At 36.4% G+C, this 27,723-nt stretch overlaps 2 protein-coding genes across 12 annotated transcripts in view; one reads left to right on the top strand and one right to left on the bottom strand.

The window, feature by feature from the left end:
• Positions 1-895: 895 nt before the first annotated feature.
• Positions 896-18,217, bottom strand: LOC127845482 (leucine-rich repeat-containing protein 72-like). 3 transcript variants are annotated; one of them, XM_052376427.1, is made up of 9 exons: positions 18,062-18,217; positions 15,625-15,698; positions 15,023-15,092; positions 13,090-13,285; positions 11,941-12,030; positions 8,776-8,922; positions 7,474-7,506; positions 2,138-2,174; positions 896-1,351 (listed from the first exon to the last, which is right to left on the bottom strand). In XM_052376427.1, the coding sequence occupies exons 1-9, from the start codon at positions 18,092-18,094 to the stop codon at positions 1,186-1,188; spliced, it is 846 nt and encodes a 281-aa protein (XP_052232387.1). In that variant the 5' UTR covers positions 18,095-18,217; the 3' UTR covers positions 896-1,185. The 3 variants fall into 3 exon arrangements, with proteins under 3 accessions (XP_052232387.1, XP_052232377.1, XP_052232397.1); XM_052376417.1 differs by lacking the exon at positions 18,062-18,217 and adding an exon at positions 15,832-15,950; XM_052376437.1 differs by lacking the exons at positions 7,474-7,506; positions 18,062-18,217 and adding an exon at positions 15,832-15,919.
• A 34-nt stretch (positions 18,218-18,251) lies between these two features.
• Positions 18,252-27,723, top strand: part of LOC127845174 (uncharacterized) — a 30,654-nt gene continuing 21,182 nt past the window's right edge. For 7 of the 9 annotated variants that reach the window (XM_052375950.1, XM_052376001.1, XM_052375991.1 and 4 more), the window contains exons 1-6: positions 18,252-18,573; positions 20,722-20,900; positions 21,427-24,405; positions 24,813-24,966; positions 25,315-25,445; positions 25,872-26,836. In XM_052375950.1, coding sequence (XP_052231910.1) covers positions 20,774-20,900; positions 21,427-24,405; positions 24,813-24,966; positions 25,315-25,445; positions 25,872-26,836 — 4,356 coding nt within the window. In that variant the 5' untranslated portion in view covers positions 18,252-18,573; positions 20,722-20,773. Of the gene's footprint in view, positions 18,574-20,721; positions 20,901-20,927; positions 20,940-20,966; positions 20,979-21,426; positions 24,406-24,812; positions 24,967-25,314; positions 25,446-25,871; positions 26,837-27,723 lie in introns of those variants that run through there. The other 2 variants (XM_052375972.1, XM_052375961.1) reach the window with 2 other exon arrangements.

Below are 27,723 nucleotides of genomic sequence, written 5' to 3'. Positions count from 1 at the left end.
GTGCATAACCATCAACAACCCTAATGAAGTACATAAAGATACAATGTCAACCAGTAAAAAATAAACTAGCAAAAGCTTTGTTGACATTACACAAATAATGTTATAGCGTTAATTCTTGAAATGTATGTTTTCAAATACATAAATATTAAAAATGGAAATACAAAATTGTTAACTATGTTTTTAACAGGCACATGTTAAACAATGAATTGTTTTAATTGTTTAAAAGAAGCAAAACATGATCATGAGTATACAAAAGATGCCTGCTATTGAATCCTTCCCGCTTTGCACGCATAATTTGAGTCTCCTTCCAGAGTCCGCACAGGCTAATCAGGAAGGACACATTCCGTTTTTTGTTAGTGTCTTCTTAATGAAAATCCAGTTATGAGGCCTGATTAGCCTGTGCGGAATGCACAGGCTAGTCTGTGACGACACTTTACGTGCATGCATAAAGCCAAATGTTCCCAGAATGAGGCTCAGTAATTCTTACAAACACGCCCCTTACCGAAGGAAAATTGACAACAAATGAAAAAACAACAACTATGTCTTAAATTCATAACTTACACAAATGTCAAGTCCGATAGTTACACCCATACAAACCATTTTGGTAAAACAAGTACCACTACTGGGATGTGCAACTCTCACATGAAGTAAATTGATTTGTTTTGATAAACCCTGTTACACTAGTCTAGACAAACATTGTTCATAAGCATTAATTATATAATACATGGACAATATAATGCACACATTTAAATAATACTTGACTTGTATATATCACAGATTCTTGTTAATACTTTATAAAAATATGAATAACATGTTACACCTATAAGTACCTATTCTATCTGTTTAAAATTTTAACTTGAAATTGTGAATATTGACACAAAAAACAACAACAATATAAAACAAGCAATACTTATTTAAAATACAATTGTAAAATGCAATTATGGAAGTAAAATGCTCAGCAGTATTTAAACATTCAGCAGTGGTTTACTTTTATCAACAAAAACAATAAATGATCAGCAAATAAAACTTTTATCACAGAATTTGCTGCAACAAATCATCACATTACAAAATTCCACACAGCATCGAAAATTATCTTCACATTGTCTTTCAAATGTTTATTTTCTTATTGATGTTTGAAAATGAAAAAAATACTTTAAAAAATTGTTTCAATGATTGGTTATCGATTTATCTGTAAACATGAGTAATAATTTCGGGAGAATCAAAAACTGTGTTCAACTGACGTCGTTCTTCTAATCGAGGGATCTTGGCCCAATCAAATGTTGTGAAAAGTGTGACAGATTTCTTCAGTCTACGAGCATTGCACGCATCATCAGTTGTTGCATACAGGGGACTGGGAAATAAACAGACGGAGAAATAAACAGACTGAGAAATAAACAGACAACATCATAAGATGCACAATTTACCAACCAAGAACTAAGGATTTTTACATTTTTGAGCGATGGGATTAAAATAAGTTAATTACATTTTAATGGGAGATGCAGATGATTATTTAAGCCTTGCTGTGGGAAATAAGGGCTCGATGCATGTGCAGTCCACACAGGCTGATCAGGGATGATTGGTGGTTTCTGCCTGAGTTATTTATGTTTGTTAAGAAGAGACTTCCTCTCAACAAACAATAAGGAAAGTGTTCTTGACAGGCTAATCTGGGTTGACACTTTATGCACATGCATTAATACCATTCTTCCCACAGTGAAGCTTCTTTGAACTCAAAACAAGTATGAACATCCTTGACACTCAGTACTTGAAGTCATCAAATGAAGTTTTTCAGACAAAAGGATCATACTGATCTATAATGACTAGAGACGAATTGTAGAGTGCAGACTTTCACCAAGTATGCTAATCTCAATTGAACTGCATTAACTATTTAAGAATGCAATAGTCCAGTAATGCAGCAATTTATTTAAATCTCTAGATGTTTAAAAGGTCACTTCAAACAATTCCTGGATCAAAATAGGGATCAGGAGTGATCAACATCACACGCTAACAATTTTGTATTGACTAATTTTCCTAATTATGACAAGATTTCATGCTTAATCTGCAAACTTGTTACAACATTTTTTTTGCAAAAACATCTTTTCAAAATAGCCAAAGTTAGTAGCAATTAAAAAGTACTGACCTGTCTCGCAGAAAACTGTTGCCCAAATCTCTTGTATCTAATAAATAGAAAAAACATACATTAAACATTGAATAACAAGGCTTGAAAATTAACGAGCAACACTACTGGTGCAAACAATTTTTGAAGACTGCCTTTTAACTGTACTACATGTAATGATAATAAACTGCAATGTCCATTTGTCACAGCAGTATAATGGAAGGGACTTGTTCACAGAGTAAACAAGAGCTGTCAGAGGACAGCGCGCTCGACTATTGGAGTGCTTGACAGGTTAACGTAAGCTATCATGGAGAAGGGGGGGGGGGTATAATGTGGGTGTGGAGTGGTCATTTAATAGATGATCTTTCAAAAATAAGGGACATTTTTTTATTTATTTTTTTTTGGGGGGGGGGGGGATTCTGGGGTAGGGTTTGGGGGTGGTTTGGGTGGAGTGCATTGTGGTATGTCAGGTAAGTGTTGTTTTGTCAAAGTATAAATCAAATGTGATCATAAATAAAGAAGTTATGGCAATTTAAGCAAAATGTTCAACTATCTAAGTATAAAAGGGGCCATAATTCTGTCAAAATGCTTGATACAGTTGTCTGCTCTTGTTTATAGATGGTGATCATGTTGTTAAAGAAGTATGCAAAATATGAAAGCAATATGTCAAAGGACATAGAAAATATTTGAGGTGGTACGCAAACTTTAACATATATTTATCAATAATATGCATATTCTAAGTATAAAAGGGGCAATAATTCTGTCAAAATGCTTGATACAGTTGTCTGCTCTTGTTTATAGATTGGGGTCATGTTGGTAAAAAAGTATGCAAAATGTAAAAGCAATATGTCAAAGGACATAGGAAATATTTGGGGTGGTACGCAAACTTTAACATTTGCACGCTAACGCCGAGGTGAGTAGGATAGCTCCACTATATATATTTCATATATAATAGTCGAGCTAAAAATTGACAACATTTTGTTATTGCTTATTTCAACAGTATAATCATTACAAACACAGCTTTAAAAATATGCTCTCAATTTCTAAAGCAGAAATCACAAAGGGGTAGCTCAAAAGATTTTGCTCACAGAGGTCCCAGGTTCGAATTCTGGTGAAGGCAATATATCTTTAATCTGCTTTTCTTGCTAATATAATTATTTAAGATTAATCAATGTATTATATATTTGTTAATTAATATATTTAAGGGTAATTATTAAGGATATTTAAACAAAATGAAAGGCTACGAAAGATTAACTTGAACATTTTCTTGTTGTGTGTTTTTTTTTTACTTTAAAAGGACTTGCCCACTGTCAACGACATTGTGTGCATAAATCAAACATTTTTAGTCACTGTGCACCAAAAGATTTATCATGAATTTTTCCAGATTTTTCATTTTTTATTGTTATTCTATTTAAGTAGCTGTCACTCAATTATTGCTCTAATAAGATACTAAAGGTGTTTAAAGTAATGTATAGTTCACTATTATTGTGCATTATAACCTGATTCCACAATAATATCTTATGTACTTTAAGAAGAATATGCAAATTAAAATTTAACTTCAGATATAACCTAAATTTTGATCAAATAGTAGTATCATTAGATTTTCTAACAAAAGTTTAAAATTAATAATTATGAATAAATCTGCACATATATATTCTCATTCTGCTTTTACATAACTGCATTGCATTTTTAATATTCAATATCGATAATTTAATGTACACTATTGTACCAATGTGTAGACTGTGCACTTAAAAAACAGCAAAATTACAGGTAGCAGAACTTGTCACTGTAGTTATAAATAGCATGTAGTAATATGTGTAAAACAGTAATACCAGTAATAACACTGCAACTTTAACATATCGAGGTTAAAGGGGTCCAAAGATCGCGACCGTGATGATATAAATTGTCAGGTTATTCATGCATGTATATGTATGCATTAGAATAGTATCTCAGGCGCAAAGATTGTTGAGATAGGTCAGTATTGACTTGTGACAATTACAGTTATAATTGTATGCACCTTCATGTATGGACTGGTGTGTTTCCGGAGATCAAAGCAAATTCAATAGAGAATGGTAACACCCGAAATGACCTGTGATGTTTGACAAGTGGGGTTATTGTTTATCGCAGTACACAGGTGTTAAAGTGATGTACAATAAAAGCAAGCAATCTGGTCAAAACTGGATGTTGAATGTCGATTTTAAACAGAAAATTAAAGTTGGAGAATTGGATTTTATCTCAGCAAATTCTCAGATTTTAAAACGTGTTATTTGGGAATTATGCGCGTCAGATTTTTGGGAGCCATAGCCGATTCGCGATATATTGGGCAATGCGATATAACGGACCATGATATATTGGAGTTGCAGTGTATTATGTAAAAGAAATTATAAGTTGAAAAACGTGTACAAGTTTTGTAATGTTTAACGCAGGATGATGATAATTTAACATGCACATCTTAACTTTTGTAATTTAACAAAGGACGGACAAAAATCACATTCGCACGACTTTATATCATTTAGAACAATGCAATGCATTAAATATGTATGAATATTGTATGTTAAAAGGTGAAGGGCAGCTTCTTCTGACAAATTTGCGTCCACCAACAGACAACAGCCAAATGGATAGATGGACAAACAAGAGCACCGCATAACGGGTGTCACGCTCGGCTGCGAAAGCTTGTAAGATTTATTTTTTTTTAGAGGTCACCTTGACCTAGTGACCCTAAATGGGTGTGGCGTGTAGAACTCATCAAGGTGCATCTACATATGAAGTTTCAAAGTTGTAGGTGGAAGCACTTTGATTTTAGAGCCTATGTTAAAGTTTGATATTAGAGGTCACAGTGACCTTGACCTTTGACCTAGTGACCCAAAAATGGGTGTGGCATGTAGAACTCATCAAGGTGCATCTACATATGAAGTGTCAAAGTTGTAGCCAATGTTAAGGTTTTAGCACGACGCCTACAGCGGACGGCGGACGAGCTGGCTATGACTCCGAAAACAGCCTCGCTAACAAACATCCATGATGACTCCAGTATACTATACCCATTTACTTTTTATCACGGGGTATAATCAACAAACTAGTACATTAGCATTGTGAAGGTTAAAACAAATATTACTGCTTTAGATTTGTTCAACAAATACACTGGTTTAACATCTCTAAAATTAGTTCTCATCATAAGATCCAAATCAAATGAGCAGGCAAGAAAACATATGTTAAAATATAGAAATAATGCTTATGAACAGAAAGAAAATAAATAAAATGTAGTCTGGTGGACACAAGTACAGCTAATCACTGCAATAGCACTACAAAAATACACAAATAAACATAATGTCAACAATCAAATATTCTGATAATAAACAATTTCTTGCCTTACACTTCCTTCATAAATTCTCCTTCAGTACTGAACTTAACTGAGCTATAACTGGTTTCAAATCATTTAATACAACACTGAAGTGAAATTTAAAAGATGATCATAACATAAATTTATGTAATTTTAAATGTAAGAAAATTGATTATTTTAAGGAGAGAAAATCTTATATAAAAAGTATAATGTTCTTTGTTTATAATTCCTTTACGGCCTATGGTTAAACAAAGTAAACTGAAACAAGATATTTTTGTTCCAAATACTTTTTCCCCAACTCACAGCAATTTCATCAACATGAACTGTGGTACATTTTTAATATTAAAAGCCCCTGTGACCTTGACCTTTGATATTAAAATTGATACAGGTAATCCTTCCCACAATACTAGCAGGCGTAATAGTTTAATTTTGACACCTTTTATTTAAGAATGATTTCATTGAGAGTGACTTCACATGTTCATCTTTTTGTAAGTCATGACCCTGACCTCTGAGTTTTCATAGGGGTCTTCATCTCTTCCAAAGTAATAATCATGTTGCTGATCATAGGTCAACACATTCTCTAGAAATCAAGTAAAAATGTATTTCATGAAAAAATAGTCCTGTGACTTCGACATTTCACCTATTTAACTTAAATTAAATGGGCGTCATTCTTCATCCGATGTTACAAATTCAAATTCAAATTCACATGATTGTTGGTCAAAGTGTTATCCACATTGCCAATTTGGCAAACAAGTATTGGAGCTATATTTAACCCTCTACCACTTAGATACATATTTTGACGCATTTGTAGTCCCATAGAAAGTAAAATTTAATTAAAGACCTTTAATTACTAAATTCAAGTTTTAAAGGCTTCATTTCCAACGCTTAGATACTGATGAGCAGCAAACAGCATAAAACCTAAACAGACTGCAAGTTACTTGAAGGCTGTTCTGGTTTTATGCTGCTTGCACATAGCCATTTTCACTTTGCTTTTAAGTGGAAAAGTTGAAATACAGTTCAAGTAGATATTGAAGAGCCATTTGGGGATATCAGAGGAAAGCTGTGATTCATAAGGAAAAATAGACTATTTTGTATCCTAACTTTCATAACTTCAGTACATATATTTATCAATTAGTACATATGGACTGTGCTATGAGAAAATGGGGTTTAATGCATGTGCATTAAGTGTCATCCCAGGCTAATCAGGGATCAAACTTTCCGCCTAAACTTGCTAAGAAGAGACTTTCTGCAAATGAAAAATACCATAAAAGCAGAAAGTTTCGTCCCTGATTACAGATTAGCCTGTGAGGACTTCACAGGCTATCTGGGACGACACTTTACCCACATGGATTAAACCCCTTTTTCACAGAGCCCGGCCCATATATTTTTTAATCTTAAATAACTAGAAAGCCAGAGGCTACTGTTAATGTAAGATTGATATTAAATTTTAGTAATTTCTTAAACAAGTATCATGAAGAGACATTTTTGCCTTTCCTTATTCACTTACGTTTATAATGGTTTATAAAGGTATTTGGCAATTGCTACTGATAATGATGTCATTCAAAAAATTGATTCAGCACATTTTTTTTGTAGTAAAACAGTAAGGGTAATTTCCTAATTTTAGGGATAAACAAAAAGATTATTTTAATTTTCATGTAATGTTGTTAACAACACAACAATTGACTGGCAAATCCAACCATCCTTTTTCTAATGCAATAGCTTACAAGAACTGAAAATACAACAAATACATTTTGATTGATGTTTTCACAGAATACATGTATGTTATGAAAATATCTAAGTTCTGGTTACACTTCCTGAGCATAAAAGGCAAACAAAGAAAAATACTTTTTCAAAAGAAACAAAGTGCAAAGTTAGAAACAAAATCAGTCAGTTACATAACTGGGACATTAAACAATAATTGTGGAACAAATTAGCTAAAATCGAAACAAACATACAGTAAAAACTCCATGCAATAAGGAATTAAAAACGCAAAACAAAACATAACACACTCCCTTCAACTCACTAGTATCTGGTTTTATGTATCGGCGCGGTGGAACTAAAATAGTCGAATGATGGTTAGCTCTTACTTATGAACGTAATAGAAAAAGAAAAGTGAGCCATGCTTTAAGAAAACAGCGCTTGTCTGCACAGGCTAATCAGGGACGACACATTCTGTGTAGACTTGATTTTCATTAAGAAGAGACTTTCTTCGTAACAAACAATTAAAATCAAGCGGAAAAAGTCATCCCTGATATGCATATGCGAACTGCACAGACGGATCTTTGACAACACTTTCCAAAATAAGCCCTGTTTTCTCATAGTGGCTCAATTAAAGTAATATATTAATTTAGATACACTGTTCAGGTTGATGGTAAATTTTCCTTGCAAGGAATCAATGTCATGTGTAATTTCAACCACTTTATAAAGCTAACTATTTAAGATCACAACTGACTTGTGGACATGGTGTCAACCTTGCAACCAAGAATTTTGGACCCCACTCCTTGAGGTTCTCATGATCTTTCCCAATACAGTAAGGACTGTTTCTAAAGAGTACAAACATGCCTTGGAGTGTCTCAATAAGCATAAGGTGTGCAATGCAATATGCTTAAATCAATAAGGTTTGAACCTAACTGAAGCCCACTACTGTGCAATTTACACATACAGACATGTACATGTCACACAGCATGCAATCTATTGATTAACCGTTACCACTTAGATACATATTTTAACCCATTTGTAGTCCCATAGAAAATCAAATTTAATTCAAGAATTTTCTTACACAAGTTTTAAAGGCTTCATTGCCAACCATTAGATACTGATAATCAGCAAACAGCATAAAACCTGATCAGACAGCAAGTTACTAGCAGGCTGTTCTGGTTTTATGCTGTTTGCACATAGCCATTTTTACTTTGCTTCTGAGTGGAAAAGGGTTAATAGTTCTGATTTTACTAAACTTTACTACTTTTAGTAGCCAACTGGCTACTGGATTTACTGTAAGATAACTGAGTTAACTATATGCACAGGATACATATAATATGGACATCATATGCCAGAATGTTTACATCGACAACATAGACATAACCACCAATTAATAATGAATATATATACTTTTATTTACGTAGAATTCTTTTAGTTTAAGCAAAGAATAATGATGTTCAAAATCACTAGCAATAACTTAAATATTAAGTCAATACAAATCAGTTTATCATTCAACCAACTTAAGATCATACACTGGTTGTTTTTTTGACAAGCAGAAAATATGAAACAAGATGCTTAATCGCAATTTGATGATAGAGAAATGATCATACAATATTTAAAAGCTTACCAAACTTTGTGAGATGCTGTTCTTTTCCAGGGTAGTACAAACTCGGAGGCCCCTCTGATCTACGTCCAAAGGCAATGGTCTCCCTTATTTTTTCCTGCTCTTGATTGTAGATTTTCTGGGCTGCTTCCTGCTCAGCCTTGAGTACTTCTGCAGACATTTTATGTTAAAGTTAAAGCATTCGTGTAGTCTGGTCAGGAGCGAGCCTGTCAGCTATAAAGTCACACAAGGTTTTGTTGTATCAATAGTGGACAGAGAAGCTCCTGACCAGACTGGGCAAATGCCCCATATGGCAGGAGAACCATTTCTGAATCATGTGGCTCAAATTATATGCAAATCTGTGTAGAATATTTCAGCACAGCAGCTTAAAATCACTGGTTGTTTCTATTCCTAATACTGGTTTTTCCACATCTGAAGTTTGTTTCATAAGTGGTAAAATGGTGAACACACTGCCAAACTTAGTAGCAGGCAAAACTACAAAATCCTCTTCTACAAACTCCGACAGGTTGAGGCTTTCCATCTTCAGTAGATTAACTAATATCTATTCAACATTAAACAAACAGTAAACTCCATAAAAGTATAGACTCTATATTGGACAAAAATAACAATGACCATGAATGGAAATGCTTCTGACTTTTGGAAGGCAAAAAAAACCACAATGAATAACAATTTAGAAGCTATTGAGTGAATAAGATGACATACAATATTTGTGCACAGGACTCAGGTAAAGTATGAAGATGAACAAACAACTGTATCCTACCTTGGCTGTTCAGTATCTTCACTGATGGAACAGAGTGAATTACAAACAGTCTTGTACCCTACCTTGTCTGTCTAGTAACTCCACTGATGGTACGTACCTTGTCTGTCCAGTACCTCCACTGATGGTACAGAGTGAATGACAAACAGTCTGTACCCTACCTTGTCTGTCCAGTAACTCAACTGATGGTACGTACCTTGTCTGTCCAGTACCTCCACTGATGGTACAGAGTTAATGACAAACAGTCTGTACCTTAACTTGCCTATTCAGTATCTCCACTGATGGTACAGAGTAAATGACAGACAGTCTGTATCCTAACTTGCCTGTTCAGTATCTTAACTGATGGTACAGAGTGAATAACAAACAGTCTGTAACCTAACTTGCCTGTTCAGTATCTCCACTGATGGTACAGAGTGAATAACAAACAGTCTGTAACCTAACTTGCCTGTTCAGTATCTTAACTGATGGTACAGAGTGAATAACAAACAGTCTGTAACCTAACTTGCCTGTTCAGTATCTCCACTGATGGTACAGAGTGAATAACAAACAGTCTGTAACCTAACTTGCCTGTTCAGTATCTTAACTGATGGTACAGAGAGAATAACAAACAGTCTGTATCCTAACTTGTCTGTCCAGTACCTCCACTGATGGTACAGAGTGGATTACAAACAGTCTGTACCCTAACTTGCCTGTTCAGTATCTCCACTGATGGTACAGAGAGAATAACAAACAGTCTGTATCCTAACTTGTCTGTCCAGTATCTCCACTGATGGTACAGAGTGAATAACAAACAGTCTGTAACCTAACTTGTCTGTTCAGTATCTCCACTGATGGTACAGAGTGAATAACAAACAGTCTGTATCCTAACTTGTCTGTCCAGTATCTCCACTGATGGTACAGAGTGAATAACAAACAGTCTGTATTCTTACTTGTCTGTTCAGTATCTCCACTGATGGTACAGAGTGAATGAAAGACAGTCTGTACCCTAACTTGTCTGTTCAGTATCTCCACTGATGGTACAAAGTGAATGACAGACAGTCTGTACCCTAACTTGTCTGTCCAGTATCTCCACTGATGATACAGAGTGAATAACAAACAGTCTGTAACCTAACTTGCCTGTTCAGTATCTTAACTGATGGTACAGAGTGAATGACAGACAGTCTGTTCCCTAACTTGCCTGTTCAGTATCTCCACTGATGGTACAGAGTGAATGACAGACAGTCTGTACCCTAACTTACCTGTTCAGTATCTCCACTGATGGCACAGAGTGAATGACAAACAGTCTGTACCCTATCTTGTCTGTCCAGTAATTCCACTGATGTTACGTACCTTGCCTGTCTGGAAACTCCACTGATGGTACAGAGTAAATGACGAACAGTCTGAACTCTACATTGTCTGTTCAGTAACTCCACTGATGACAAACAGTCTTGTACCCTACCTTGTCTGTTTAGTAACTCCACTCATGGTACGGAGCGAATGACAAACAATCTTGTACCCTACATTGTCTGTTTAGTAACTCCACTCATGGTACGGAGTGAATGACAAACAGTCTGTACCCTACCTTGTCTGTCCAGTAACTCCACTGATGGTACAGAGCGAATGACAAACAGTCTTGTACCCTACCTTGTCTGTTCAGTATCTCAACTGATGGTACAGCGTGAATGACAAACAGTCTGTACCCTACATTGTCTGTCCGGTATCTCCACTGATGGTACAGAGTGAATGACAAACAGTTTGAACCCTACCTTGTCTGTCCAGTATCTCCACTGATGGTACGTACCTTGACTGTCCAGTAACTCCACTGATGGTACAGAGTGAATGACAAACAGTCTGTACCCTACATTGTCTGTTCAGTATCTCAACTGATGGTACAGCGTGAATGACAAACAGTCTGTACCCTACATTGTCTGTTCAGTAACTCTACTGATGGTACAGAATGAATGACAAACAGTCTGTACCCTACATTGTCTGTTCAGTCAATCCACTGATGGTACATACCGTGACTGTCCAGTAACTCCACTGATGGTACAGAGCGAATGACAAACAGTCTTGTACCCTACATTGTCTGTTCAGTAAATCCACTGATGGTACAGAGCGAATGACAAACAGTCTTGTACCCTACCTTGTCTGTCCAGTATCTCCACTGATGGTACATAGTAAATGACAAACAGTCTGTACCCTACATTGTCTGTTCAGTACCTCCACTGATGGTACAGAATGAATGACAAACAGTCTGTACCCTACATTGTCTGTCCAGTAACTCCACTGATGGTATGTATCATGTCTGTCCAGTAACTTCCACTGATGGTACGTACCTTGCCTGTCCAGTCCCTCCACTGGTGGTACAGAGTTAATGACAAACAGTCTGTACCCTACCTTGTCTGTCCAGTAATTCCACTGATGCTACGTACCCTGTCTGTCTAGTAACTCCACTGATGATACAGAGTGAATGACAAACAGTCTGTAGTCTGGCTCCTGGGCCACTGGGTTGTTGAACAAATCTGAAATAAAACAACTTACAAGGGTGTTCATAGTGAATGGCACACCTGTACATGTATAGTCTAGTGTTTGATTATACAATCCTAAAACAAATGTTTGCTTTTTTATTAATGACGCCCTGAGATTGCATTTTGTGAAGACACAAAGTGTGTCCCAGTAAGTAATTTACTTACTACACTTATGAAAGTTGGGACGAACTTTGCATTATACTTGGTAGGTACAATTTTGAGCTTTTTAATTTTTACTGAAAGATTTTCAATTTTGGTGTTGGCTTGTGTTATGGAGGGCCCAACCTATCTGGTATGGTGACCCTCAACCAAACTCGCGCGTGTACCAACCACTGCCCTGACCGGACAGCATAACTCAAAAACATTTGCCCAGCAACAACTCATGATCTTGGTCTCAAGTTTGGTACGTCTTCAAAATATTTACCAATGCAAATACTTGCAACTTTTGAGTGGTTAATACCATTGGATAAGTACATGAGCATAAGCCTATAATTGAACAACTTAGTGTTAGCAGTGTCCTTGGATTATTAGATTGATTTTATATTGGTGTTAATTGAAAAGGAAATATTGCAACGATCATACATTTCACATACAGAGTCTTTTTTTAGAGATATGTTGACCTTTGTCATCTTTTTAATCAAAAGTTATCATGAAGAATAATATCCTACTTTAAAATGTAATCAGTTTCTCACTATTAAGTGTTGTAACTAAATTCAAACATACCACTTCTATGGTCTGGAAATTGTATTAGTATTTCTTAAGTAGGTATTTCATACTTAGCAGGAGGAGCGCTAAACTTTGAATCGAATTCCATGCCCATTAGCTAAACACCGTGACATGACTGAAGTACTGTTGAAAACAGCGAAAAATCTCAAAATTAGCTGACAATCACAATATGCTCGATATTACATTAAAAACAGCGAAAAAACGTTAAATATAAGTCATAAACAAATCCTAGTGAGTGTTTTTCGAGGTCTTCATTTTCTTGAACATTTTACGCGCATGCATTTACACCGATCTCTCACAGCATGACTAAATATAAAAAACTCATACTGAGGATTTTCAAGGTCTGCATTTTCTTGAACTCTTTGACAAGCCTGTCCAGTTTGGTGAGCTGATTGTTGTGCAGCATGAGCACCTCAAGGCAGGTCAAGTGTTGCAGGGAACCATACACATCTGTCAGCTGGTTACTCTGCAGATACAGCTCTCTCAGCTGGAAATTGTTGGCCACGCATGTGAGTTTGCGAAGCTGGAAGCCATAAGAGATTTGTGAAGACAAAGTCGAAATTGCAAAACTGTAACAAGTTTTTGTGTGACTGGAATGCATAACAAACTTAATGAAAGAACTCTCATACTTGTAAATGAAAATTGTTCACCACGCACATCTGGTTTCAAAACTGAAAACAATAAGGAATGCGTAAAGACAACGAATCAACTGTCATCAGCTCACTTTGGAAAGCAAGTTTTTTTCGAAGCTAGAAGCCAGAAGAACAAGAGATGTGTTTGTCAGAAACACAATGCCCCCTAATGCGCCGCTTTTTTTTGCTGACCTTTTACCTTGAAGGATGACCTTGACCTTTCACCACTCAAAATGTGCAGCTCCATGAGATACACATGCATGCTAAATATCAAGTTGCTATGTTCAATATTTCAAAAGTTATTGCAAAACTTTACTGTAAGGTTTAAGTTTTGGGACAGAATGACAGACAGACAGGCCAAAAACATTATGCCCCTGATCATTCGATCCGAGGGCATAAAAAGTTATGAAAATTTATGTTTGTTATTTTTTTACCTTTGACCTTGAATGTTGACCTTGACCTTTCACCACTCAAAATGTGCAGCTTCACGAGAAGTAAGTAAGAGATTGAATGGAGGAATTTTTTTTTATATAATTTTTGACCTTTGACCTTGAAGGATGACCTTGACCTTTCACCACTTAAAATGTGCAGCTCCACGAGATACACATGCATGCTAAATATGAAGTTGCTGTGTTCAATATTAAAAAAGTAATGACAATTTATGTTTTTTATATCTTGACCTTTGACCTTGAAGGTTGACCTTGACCTTTCACCACTCAAAATGTGCAGCTCCATAAGAAGTAAGTAAGAGATTGAATGGAGATTTTTATTTTTTTTATTTTTGACCTTTTACCTTGAAGGATGACCTTGACCTTTCACCACGCAAAATGTGCAGCTCAACGAGATACACGTGCATGCCAAATATGAAGTTGCTGTGTTCAATATTATAAAATTTATGATAAAACTTTAACGAAGGTTAAAGTTTTAGGAAAGAAAAATACAATGATATTTGACATTTGACCTTGAAGAATGACATTGACCTTGACTTTTCACCACTCAAAATGAGAAGCTCCATGAGATACACATGGTAAATATCAAAATGGTATGCTAATATTGCAAAAGTTATCAAACTTTAACCAAGGTTAAAGTTTTGGACAGAATGACAGACAGACAGACAGGACAAAAACAATATACTCCCGATCTATTGATCCGGGGGCATAAAAACATTGAAGAACTCTCAGAGAAATGGCTTTCTAGCTGTACGATAGCCATAAGAAACCATCACAATGTGGCTGAGAAAAAAATACAAATAAGACATCAAATTTATATTAGATGTCTGTCTGTTAAGGTTTGGATGTGTGGTATTCAATATGGATGATAGTCATAATGAATGACAGCCAATATAGAGGTCTGTGATATTTAAATAAGAAATATATTTACATAGTTTTTATAAACACCTATTATATGTTTCATCTGGTTCTAGAGTAAACACATTATAGGGCTTCTATTGAGAAGGTTTAAATATGCTTGGAGTGGTTAAAAACTTGCAGCAAAATCCATTAATGTGGCCAAAATGATTTTTATTGCGATTTAAAAAAAAGAAAACATGTATGGAATTCACAAAATATTACTACTATTGTTTTACATTACATTTGTAGACATATAAATGAACTGATATCGTGACATACCTTGTTTTTGTTCAACCATAAGCATCGCAAATATTTATATGCTGATAAATCGATGCACTCAGTGAGGTTCCTGAAACAAAAATCAACCCATACAGGCAAACGTTATTAAATTATACGTCCAATATCAATAAAAAATGCTCTAAAAATGTCTTATGGTATACTGTATTTTTTAACATATCTATTAAATTTCATAATTATGAACAATAAGACAACAAAATTTGACATTTATTTGGATATTTTTCTAGACAAATGTAATTATTAGTATTTTATATATGCCACTGAAAGTTTAAACAAAACAGTTTAATTTGTTTGTTGTTTCATCAATTGAAAAAGTTTCCTACCATACTGTACCATCACACACTTAACTACATATAAATTTACATTAACCTATGCATTAATTTTCCACGTACTATGAGGGGGCCTAAATGTGTCCACGTGCAAATAAAAATTAAATTATTGCCATTATGAGTATCTCAAAAACTGTATCAAGGAAAATAAAGCATTTTTCAAAAGACATTTTTCATACTTTAATAAAGTAGTGGTAATTGAAAAAAAAGTTTGTTTAAAAAGCCAAATTATTTAAAAAAAAATAAACTGTTTACTTGTCAGCAAGATAAAGTTCCTCCACATCTTTATCCTTTTTTATATTCCGCTCTTCAAGATTTTCTTTTATAACCTGTAAATGATTATAAAAATGAAATACATTTGACAATTAACTTTTCATATTACAATCACTATAGCGTAAGTGTATACAAAAGCACAACCAAAATGATCATACATTCCAAATGCCCGATCCTGGGCGGACAGACCTGCTTTTGGGTGCTTGTCCTACTGTCCCAATATGAGACAATCGTTCTTGACATTCAAGACAAAACAAATAATTACCAGTTCACAATAACATTTTCTATTTAATCTCTGTCTGGCTAAAATTTACCATCGCTAATCCTTTATTGCCCCCTTTGAAAAACCCACTCCTACTACTTGAGTGCACAGTGCTGGTTTTTACATCTTATCAGCGACTTATCAGCAAATTATTGATTTTATCAGGCATTCACACCACGGTGTTTTATGAAAGGGGTGGCTAATGGCTATGGATAGATGTATCGTACTGAAAAAAAGCCAACTGCGTTTGATTTTCATGGCCCAATCAAGTCCAAAGATACTATCATTCTGTGTTTTACACCACCTGAGGTTCAAAAACCTGTCCAAAAACCGATTTTGTATATCAAACAAATTGAATGCTCATGGATACACATTAATATTTCACAGTAATTTTCTTTTGTTTTTTACTGATTTGCAGAAAACAGATTTTACATATTGCATCAATCTTAATTCAGAGTTAATTGACGATTGGATGAATAAGAACAGTGCTGAATATGCTCAGCCCATTACTTGATTGAAACATGTTTAACTGCAATAACACTATCCCAATTGGATTTCAAATATAGAGGCATGAGTCACATTTCACTTTATAGGCTATTAGTGCGCATGTGTGTCTACTTCCAGAAAATGGAGAATGTTTGTATTCATAATATTCTTCATAAAACACATTTATCATCAATATTTGCCAGAAATTTAGAGTTTGTGTACGTTATATACTGACTTAAGTAAAGATGGAATGATCATTTTAGGAGGGGTGGTGTAGTGGATGAGGTGTCTGCCTAGCGATCGTGAGTTCGTTGGTTCACTCCCTACTCTGGGAGCATTCTCATTTTTATCTCCTCCATAGACATCAAGTACTGGTTCTTCCCAGGAAACGCCTACGGACTTGACAGTGTCCATATCTGCCTATAATAGGCCTTCCTGTAATAGTCAGCAATTGTCTGTAGGAAGTACGAAGTAGAAGAAGTCCTGACAGGACAGTCCTGCATTTTGGTAAACTTTCCTGACAATTTTAATGGAATGTCCCGATCTGAACTAAACAAATTATGGCAAGCACGGACAATAACCATGGACATAAAGCCAATAAATATATTCAGTAACTATACTATATGTAATAAGACTTTGGTGCTGTCAAAAACAGAAATATACAGTTTTTCTATATAAACTATAATGGGTAAGCTGACAATTACTTGATGTGCTATTGGCGAGACTAAATGCGGTCTCTAGGATATATTCTTCAGTTGCATACAGAAGTTATCAATAGCAACAATTGGATGACGTTCAAGTAACTCTCTGTCTCACACAACATGTGAAAAAAAAAATATTACTGTATTAAAGGAAAATAAGATGGTAGACAAAGTTATTTTATGAAATCATAAATGATCAAAGTGGGGCAAAAAAAAAAGGTCCGTTTCGGGTCGCCCGACCTTGTCACCCGAATCAGCGCCAACCCTCAACTTTTTATTGGAGTTGCAAAAAAATTAAATTTGTTCATATAAGATGTAATATCAAGCACAAAGCATATAAATAAATGTATTTCTTATTATAAATCTAAGTAGCCTTCCATTCTAGTACCAAAAAAACATCCCTATCTACCGACCCTGTTTTTTTTCCCAAGCGGACCTATTATCTTTTTGGCCTTTTATCGAATAAATGATTGATCAATATTGGCCAATTAAAATAATGGAACGATTTTATGGTTATTCTATATAGGTGTATGCACTGGTAACACAGATTTTGAATCATTTTGAAAATGTGTATTTGTTAAAACACCAGTTTAAAACAATTTTACAAGGTGGAATTTATCATTATGAAATTGTAAATGAATGCTGTATTTTGGGCCGGAGGCCTTTATTTACATGATATCTTATAAATCTTGAAAAAATAAAATATCAACGATAAAGATCGTGAGAAGAATGACTTCATACTAAAAAGCCTAAATATTACAGCTTAACGTTTCATCTTCTTCCCCACCCACTTCCGATGTGTATGAATTTACGGTTTATGAAGATTTATTACGTAAATAACAAATATTGAATAACTAACAAACATGTAATGTTATAATGGCTAGATATCACCACAAAAAAAGTTACTTTAATTAAATAGATCGGTTTATCCTAGCAATACAGTTTATACAAACACATAAACAAATCTTACGAGTTCGGAGGACGCCATCTTGCTTGTTGCCATAATAACCTATTTCAGAGCCACACAAGAAACAGCGAATTTTTTTTTCTTCATCTCATATTTGTATAAGAAGAAATTGCTTACTAATAAAATAAAAGCTGTTCGTTAGAAAAAAATATTTCAATGGATATCAAAATTTTGATTTTTTTGCGAAATGCGGCTACCAACAGAAGCAAGACTTTCGACTTTCGTTATCTCGATATTTAGGACATTTTTTTAATTGCATCAATGTATGCATCAATGTATGCGCAGTTTCGTTAAAGTTATAACTTGAATGCATTATATCACGCTTTTTATACCATTTTACCACATTGAGTTTAGTTTAAAAAATACAGTGCAAGTGATGTGTTGCTATTAACTTTCTACTTTTACTTTCGTTTTGAAATTCCTGATGAAATTCCACATATTATAATTAATGTAGGTTTTACAAAGTTGACTATATGAATATGATTTAGCGGAAGTCTTCAAAATTGTTGAGAAAGGTATATTTTCTGTGCATTTAATTATTTAATGTGTTTATAGATGGTGGATTGTGTTTCACAGGTGGTCAGCGCGTGACTATGCTATTAATTAGTAAAAACATTATTTTGACTGAAAACTAATCTAATTATAACGAAAAATCAACTTTTCTGATAAAAGCACTTTCAAATATGACATTAAAGATCTAAACATTTGGTAGCGAAACTTGTTTTTATTGACTAATATCATAGCCATGCACACACTAACCCCATGTATTGTGTTTTTGATGGAAATCTGTTCAAGTTAAGAAATTACAAAAACATGTTGAAATGTTTCAAAACTTTTTGAACATTTTTATGCCCCCCTTCGAAGAAGAGGGGTATATTGCTTTGCTCATGTCGGTCGGTCGGTCTGTCGGTCCTTCCACCAGGTGGTTGTCAGACGATAACTCAAGAATGCTTGGGCCTAGGATCATGAAACTTCATAGGTACATTGATCATGACTCGCAGATGACCCCTATTGATTTTGAGGTCACTAGGTCAAAGGTCAAGGTCACGGTGACCCGAAATAGTAAAATGGTTTTTGAATGATAACTCAAGAACGCATACTCCTAGGATCATGAAACTTCATGGGTAGATTGATCATGACTTGCAGATGACCTCTATTGATTTTGAGGTCACTAGGTCAAAGGTCAAGGTCACGGTGACCCGAAATAGTAAAATGATTTTCGGATGATAATTCAAGATCGCTTTTGCCTAGGATCATGACACTTCATAGGTACATTGATCGTGACTCGCAGATGACCCCTATTGATTTTCAGGTCACTAGGTCAAAGGTCAAGGTCACAGTGACAAAAATTGTATTCACACAATGGCTGCCACTACAACGGACAGCCCATATGGGGGGCATGCATGTTTTACAAACAGCCCTTGTTTAATTACTTTATCTTTGTATGAATGATGGAATTATGTATGCAGATTTGCATATTTCTTTCAACTGATCTTCTTATTTAGAAATTAGAATAACATGTTTGAATTTACAAGTGTTTTTTATGTTTCGTAAACATTATACATGTTGTATTTACAGTTGTACTTAAATAAGCATTCTTATAATTTTGAAGGGGTCAATCATAGATAACTTAGATTTAATTATGCTCAGATTTTTACTCGATTTATATTTACAATAGTTGCATACTATTTAATAAAAACAAGTCTCAAAGAGCATAGTATCATGGTAGCTCAAAGTTCCACACTGCCGCCCCATAATTTTGCCGCACTAGGCGGCCGCCTAATTTGCCTTGTGGTTAGTGGTTACACCGGAGCTGATTGTGCTGTTCTGTTTTATTAGTTTATATTCATCTGAGTTTAGGTCCATAAAAAGTCAGTACCAAACTTTGGTCACGTGATTTCTGACACCGGCAAGCCGACCCAAAGAAAATTTAGCCAATTTCAAAATGCCGACCACAGACAGCCGCGAACAGGTCGAAAGCATGCCATGACTCATAAATAACATGGCGTTATTTGCGCAAAACGTTGCAAGACACATATCCCCAAATAATCGAACGCCTCGATAGTCATGTGTACACGGTTTATCAACAAATTCCGGTCAAAGATTGAAGACTTGTGTTAACAAAAATCACAATAAACGCGAAAATCATAAAATTAAAACGGGCTATAACTAGGGCTACAAGTCAATTCGATCGAAACATAGCAGAATATTTCAATCACGGTAACGAATTAACCTCGGAGAATGGTCTGATATTCAGAGGTCTCTCATGGGCCATCCCTAAGCTTCTGCGAAATGAACTGGAACAAAATGTTTATTCGGCACACTTGACACTTTAACGTGCCACATATTCGTTGTTTGGCATGGCATGTCTATGCAAATAACAAACGTCACTTATTGCCCGACTTGCCTCACTCACAGAGATGCGAATGCCTCAGAGCCTCTGATAATGACTGCACTCCCAAAAGCCCCTATAGCAAATCGCTACCGATATTTACCACTTTAACGGACAAAAATACCTTTTAACGGTCGACTTCTATAGTAGGTTCTTTGAAAATGACCATTTACCTAGCACACGATCAAATACATTGATGATGAAATAACAAACAAAACATGTCAACTAATATGAACAATAAAATACCAAGATGATTATCTTTTTTTTGTAGTTGCAATAATCGAACTCTCAGTTACTTACCCCCTGGGTCGCTGTACTTGTTAATGGCTACCATACCGTTAAGCTGCGATGTCTGCATCAAGACGTTTTCAGGACATGTCCCTGCCCAGCAGCACTTCGCCAGCGCAGAACATAGACGGAAACTGGAAAATCAGTCTCGCTCAAATCACAGTAATATTTGACTGGACAACCAGTCTCGCTCAAATCACAGTAATATTTGACTGGACAACCAGTCTCGCTCAAATCACAGTAATATTTGACTTGAAAACCAGTATCGCTTAAATGACATTTATATTAGGATGGTATTTATAAGCAGTGCAATAAATCAAATGTTACTGTTATATACTTTCCTGGTAACATGAAATAAACATTGTTCATAATAGTGTGTGCCATGTAAGCCAAGGGTGGTGCAAGCGCAAGCTAATATTTCAGTTCCAAGCTCAAAGTCAATGTTAAACTAATAAGCAAAATAGATTTGTTCAGACTGTAATCTGCTTATTAATATGGCAAACATTGTAATGGACTTGTCAAAGATGATCATCATCTGGAGATGGCATGTTCAAAGAGACAACAGTGGTTCGTCCAAACAAATCAGGACATTTTTCAACGCAGAGTGTTGGTTGTTCAATTCTTTGTGACAAAATGTACGGTTGTTAAGTTTTTAGTAGCCTTCATATTCGATATTCATTTTTTTCAGGTGGGCACTATTGCAGTGTGTGTAAGATAAGTTGTGACACAGCTGATGTATTGAACAACCATTTAATATCACCGAGACACAATGCAATGGTTGAAAAGCAACGCGGCATGGATTGCAGTTCGAGATCAAATTCGACGCATTCAAAAGATCGCTCTTCTAATAACGAATATGATTTTGATGGTAAGCGAGGCTTTTGTCATGTGTGCAAATTAGAATTAACATCACCATCCCACGCATCAAGTCATTTAAATGGTAAAAATCACCAAAAGAAAGCACTGCAATGGGCCGTAAGAAACAACAAACCAGCATCGACAACCAACACAAATTCTGAGAGATGCAATGTTTTTCGTAGGCTCGATTATCAAGACAAAACTTTCGTAAGAGAATCAACTGAAAATACAGGTCAGCAAGTGTCGGGGGCCGAGGCTTATTCTCGAGATCTGCCTTTGGGATCGGTAAGCGATTTATTTCGTGACGTATGTCATGCCGGATTCACTGGGCCCGAAACACAAGATGCGCATATGATTGGAGAAAAACACAGAAATGACCATGGAAGATTTGAAGCAGAGAAAAGTGGAGCCGTACAGCCGTTGGGTTGTAATGCATGTAATATTAATTATTTCTCGGGGCCGGAAAGTGCCGACGATCATTTTAAAAGTCAAGCACATGCTAAAAACACAAAGAACAATAATATAAAGAATCGTTCACCAACCAGCGATTCTCGTACTTCCAGTTTTAAAAATGTCAACATCGACCGTGCTGAAACATTCGTAAAGCAAGAAATGCAAGCGTTCAAGCCATTGGTACGAAACGATAACACTGATGACCATACATTGTCGACAGTAAGCGATTTGAACATAAAACCTTTTGAATCTGATCGGCATGGCAATCGAGGCCTAAACTTTGAAAGACAAGAAAGCAGGGAGACAGATGAGGGAAAGATCAAAGAAGACATGCAATCTACCACAACAGATAATTTAAGTCACTTGAGTTTGAGTTCGTTTGAATCCGACGCTAGTTCTGGTCGAAGCAGCAGGGTCACTGCTCCTTTTCGGGTTGTTGTAAATCCAGTTGACAGTTATACGACGGGTATAGGGAGAGGAAGAGGGGTTTTGGATATACTTGAACAGAGACAGACATTGTCATTAGGAGGAATGTTTCTGAAAACTGAACGAGAAGACACGGCTCTCAAACAAGGAATGAAGACCGAGGTCAGTGCCAGAAATGTTTCAAGCTTTAATGATACTGTAAAGTTGAGTGCGGTTGAACCGGTATATAGACCACTAAACGCGAGGGATAATTTAGTGCTCTCGGGAATAAATGGTTTATCAAACTCCAATCGGCCAATGTTTGAAAACGCCAGTTGTTCACAGGCAAATATTTATCCTCAGCATCGGATTGTCTCTTCACCTTCGGACAGCGACGACAATCTCAGTAGCGAAGGTAATATCTTTGATGCTGGAATGCAGGTAAATCCAAGAGGATCGTATTTGTCATATTTAAGTCAAGAACCGACATCAGCTGCTGAAAAGACACCAGTTGCAGATTACAATTTTGATACATTAACTGGAACAGGACGATGCTTTTTATGCCGGGTAGATTTCACTTCCGAACAACATATGCAACAACATGTTAGCGGAAAGAACCACTTGAAGGCGAAACAACATAAACAGACAAGAAGGCCAGTTAGCACTGTTAGCGTAGCGGATCTACAGCCATCGAAGAGAGTATTTGTTTGCGACGCTTGCAGTGTCACAATATCTGGTTATGACAACTATCAGCAACACCTTCAAGGTGCGAAACATATGAAAAATACGACTACAAGTGCTTTTGACGCGATAGACAAAACCATCTGGCACACGTGCTCTGTATGTTATACACAATGCAACACGTCTGAGCACTTACTCATTCATATGAAGGCGAAGCATGCAATCGAAGAAATTGACGTGCCGGTTAAGGTTTCCTATTGTGATATATGCAAAGTTCCTTGCTCTGGAGAAGACAATTATAGGCAACATTTAGAAGGAGCGAAGCATAGAAAGGCCGCTGGAATTTCAAGTGAACTACCGATAATAGAATCGACAGATCGAACCGCTTGGTGTGTATGTCCGACGTGTGGTGTGAAAACAAACACGTTCAAGCATTTAGAGATTCACATGCGTTCCAAACACGCACAAGACGCTGTTCATCCAGCAAAAGGCAATCCTTTCGACAAGACTAGCTGGCATAAGTGTACCGTCTGTGGCTCGAAAGCCATCACCGTTGAACAGCTTCAGACGCATATGATACAAACTCACCAAACATACAACACATGGGCTGAGAACTCAAAAAATGCATCACATGATAGAGATCATATTGGGGACAGATCAAACGCTGGTTATAAATCGCCACTTGACGAGTTCCTACAAGAAGAACTGTTTCCAGCAGAGTTTTTGCCAACAGAACTTAAAGATTGTCAGTCACTCTATACAAAATCAAGAATTGAGCCCGAAGTGACAACAACACGCGTGGCTCTTCCGCACAAATATGCACAAGTTTTGGAACAAGATTCTGGGTCTCCTACTGACAACTGCACAAATAGTAACGTTAAACGAGGTATGCCTTCAGACCTTGCATACGCAACACGGACCAAAAACGTTGGCAAACAGGAAAGCAATTTTAAAGCAGCGACAGGCGTATATCATCCGTCAAAAAGGACCGAAGCCTCGACCTGTACGAATCCCTATGCTGCTACACACAACTACTACTGTCACACATGCAAGGCGCCCATGAACACTCAAGAAAGTTATGAGGCGCACATGAAAGGAAAGCGTCATCTGTCGAAAGTGTGCACGGAGCCTGCCCCTGTGCGCGAACATCTGCCTGCATTGGATTTCGCATCAAATTATGTTCCGTACACCGTCAGTAAACCACGCAACTACCAGTTAGAGCTGTACAGAAAAGCAATGGCAAATGATGTTCTTGTTTTCCTCCCTACTGGTAAGCATATTGTAGTATCAGTGTACGTTCATGACTAGATTGTATATATCCTAATTTGGGTATGGTAGTTCTGTTCAATACACCATGTTTTGACGAAAGTATAAAAACTGTTCGATCTCTATGACAAATATTTATTGGATATAGTACGTATGACTTTATGTAACAATTTTCATCAATAATTGATACCTTTAATATTTTGGATTACGTTAACCATGGAAACAATAATGCGAAGTTTAGGAAATGCAAAACTATATGAGCCTCGCTCTGGAAAAACCGGGCTTAATGCATGTGCGAACAGTATCTTCCCAGATCAGCCTGTGGCCACAACAATTTCTCAGAATATGATGGGAAAGCTATTAATATACGTGATGTTAAACTTGCATTAAGAAGGTCACTTTAAATTTTAGGCACAGGTAAAACATTGGTATCAGTGATGACGATCAGCGCGATGCTTGAGAAGTTTCCAACGAGGAATGTGTTGTTCCTTGTAGACAAAGTGCTTCTCGTATTGCAACAGTCGAAATACATCCAAAGGGAGATTGGAGAAAGATCGTTTTACAGGTACGTGAATATGTATATTGTGTTTGTGTTTACATTGTGTTGCTTGTTAACGAGATGAAATGTGCGATTTGTTAAATTGTAATGTTTCATTTCAATTCGTTGTAATAACACATTAGTCTACTTGTTTAAATATTTATTTCACTACATTTCGTAACACATTTGCCTCGCATTATATTGCGCATTATATAGATGGGTGACGTTTTGACGGTCTGTTTTAATAAGATATGTGTAATAGAGAATGTAATGTTCAATGCCATGCACTAGGTGAATAAATCTGCTCGATTGATAAGAAGGTAAGTTTACGGAGTATAATTAGTGATTTTCAATGCGTTTCACATTCTCATACAGATTTAATGATGAAACAGAAGACTGCACAGAGCTTGTAGAAAGACGCTTACGCATTGCGGCCCTTTGTATGGGTCAACAGTCGACAGGTGGCGTACCTCTGTGGAAACATGACGTCATTGTTGTGACGGCAGGTGTGTATACAAACTGTTTAACTTTTCAAACAGGTAAACCTATGTAAACGATAAAATAATTATTCAAGCCATGGTACTGAAACTATCAATGCTCTGAATTGACCTTTCAAATGCGGAGTAACATTTATAGTATTATCATATCGTCTAACAAAGTTCAATACATATGGTTATGCTTACCACCCACATTCAAATCAGTGATCAAGAGACATATGGTAGTATACTGTAAGATTCGATACTACTTGTACTGCTCAAAGCTGCTATGCATGTGTTTTACTGTGACAATATAATGTTCAGTAATTGTGAAGGCAGTCATTGATGAAGTAAAATAGAACGTGTAGTATCTCACAGACCCGTAATCGCAAAAATATATTCGTACAGGTACTAATTTCAAGTATTTTTATAACTGATTTCAAATTCATGTTTCAGCGTTTTGTCAAAATCTGTTAGACAAAGGTATTGTCCGTTGGGAGGATTTTAGCCTAGTTGTATTTGACGAGGCGCACCATTGTGATAAGGACCATCCATTTAATCAGCTACTGACCAACTATCAGCGGAAAGGAAACACAATTAAACCAAAGGTATTGGCTCTGACCGCTTCACCGGCTGGTAAAAAGAATGTACAGGAAAGCTTTGGAATGCTCGTGAAACTTGTTGAAAACTTAGGCCAGGCGCGCATGAGCATTGTTGAGGAGCCCAAGTGTAAAGCCACTCTAGAGAGCTATCAGTCGAATGCTAACATGGAAACACGGACACCGATGGATGGTGAAGAGGACTCGGACCAAGACTCTCAATTTGGTTTTCAGAAGAGCTTTAGCAAGGAACTCAATATATACATCATGTACTGTGTGCTAAGACTCGCAGAGGTGTCGGATATAAGAATTTACGTGGCCATTGACAAAAAACTGAAACCAGGCACTGCAGAAGCTGTGATACGAATGTTAGCTGATGATTTTGTTTCCAAAGAGCTAGATAATATTCAGAACAGCTTGAATGACATTAAGCCAAGCAGCAATATCGAAGAAGTTGAGTTTTCCATGCTTAGATCTCACACACAAGGGGTCTGTATGGCCCGGAGCAGTCTGCTGGATGGTGGCGTTTATTGTGCTCTAAGAGATCTCGATGAACTTGGAAAAGCAAACTTCAATTTTGCCAAATCAATCGGCCTTCCAACCGAGACGCTAGTTGAATTGCAAATGTGTGACAGGGACCTATTCTTCATTGAATCCCCTCCAGTGAATATGCCGAACATGCCGCTCGATAATCACGTCAAACATTTGATCGACATTTTGACCGGTATCGAACGTGACGATTCATTCTCTGGTGGTAATACCATATCACTTGTGCTGGTCCAACAAAGGGGCACGGCTTTCCATTTGACAGACCTGCTAAAGGTATGACTACCTAGCATGCATTATTGTTTTTTTTGCGATTTATTCGTTCGCTTGCTATTGGGTCATTTTCAGCATAATCAATCATGAAAGCGGATAAATTCCGAAGCCGTTTTGAGTTACGTAACATTTTGCTATATACGGATTTTTATCTCGCCTAAGCACAACGTGCTCATCTTGAGCTTTTGCAATCGCCTTTGTCCGTCGTTCGTCCATGTTCGTTCGATGTCTGTCATCCACATGTTACCTTGTTTAAACTCTACAGACAACACTTATGGTCGAATCTTCATAAAACTTTGTCAGAATGTTTGTCTTAATAATATCTCAACTGAGTTCGAAACTGGTTAACGCGGGGTAAACTATAGGTCACTAGGTCAAACTCAAGATAAAGCTTGAGTTCACTCTAGAAATCTGTATTTTAGTCCATTGAACGAAATTTGTTCAGAACATTTGTTCTAATGCTATATCAGCTTTGAAAACGATTTCGGTGCGTTGAAAAACACCGGCAGACAATAGACGAGGCAGTTTTATTTATTGTGATTTCGATGACTTTTTATTTCTCTAGAAGTCAGATTTTGGGTCTAATCATGAGGTTATTTTCAGAACGGTTGTTTTTATGATATAATGATACGACACTGGGTTTGGTCCGTTGAAAAACACGCCCGCCATGGGGCGGGCTTTACTTCTATAGTTGAAACTTGTTAACATTAGAGAAGTCACATTTATGTTCAATTTTCATCGAACTTGCTTGAAGTCCTCTACTTGTTCAACTTGTTCGGCCAAGTTTGGAAAGAACCCCGGTCCGTAGAAAAGAAACATGGCCGCCATATTATGTTCTAAATATATCCAGGGCTAGTTAACAAATGGTTCTGGTTTGTTGAAAAAAAATA

The sequence above is a fragment of the Dreissena polymorpha genome, chromosome 1 (assembly GCF_020536995.1).
Source record: "Dreissena polymorpha isolate Duluth1 chromosome 1, UMN_Dpol_1.0, whole genome shotgun sequence".
NCBI lineage: Eukaryota > Metazoa > Mollusca > Bivalvia > Myida > Dreissenidae > Dreissena > Dreissena polymorpha.
Note: the sequence above shows the minus strand (reverse complement) of the source record. Positions and strands in the feature narration are given on the sequence as shown.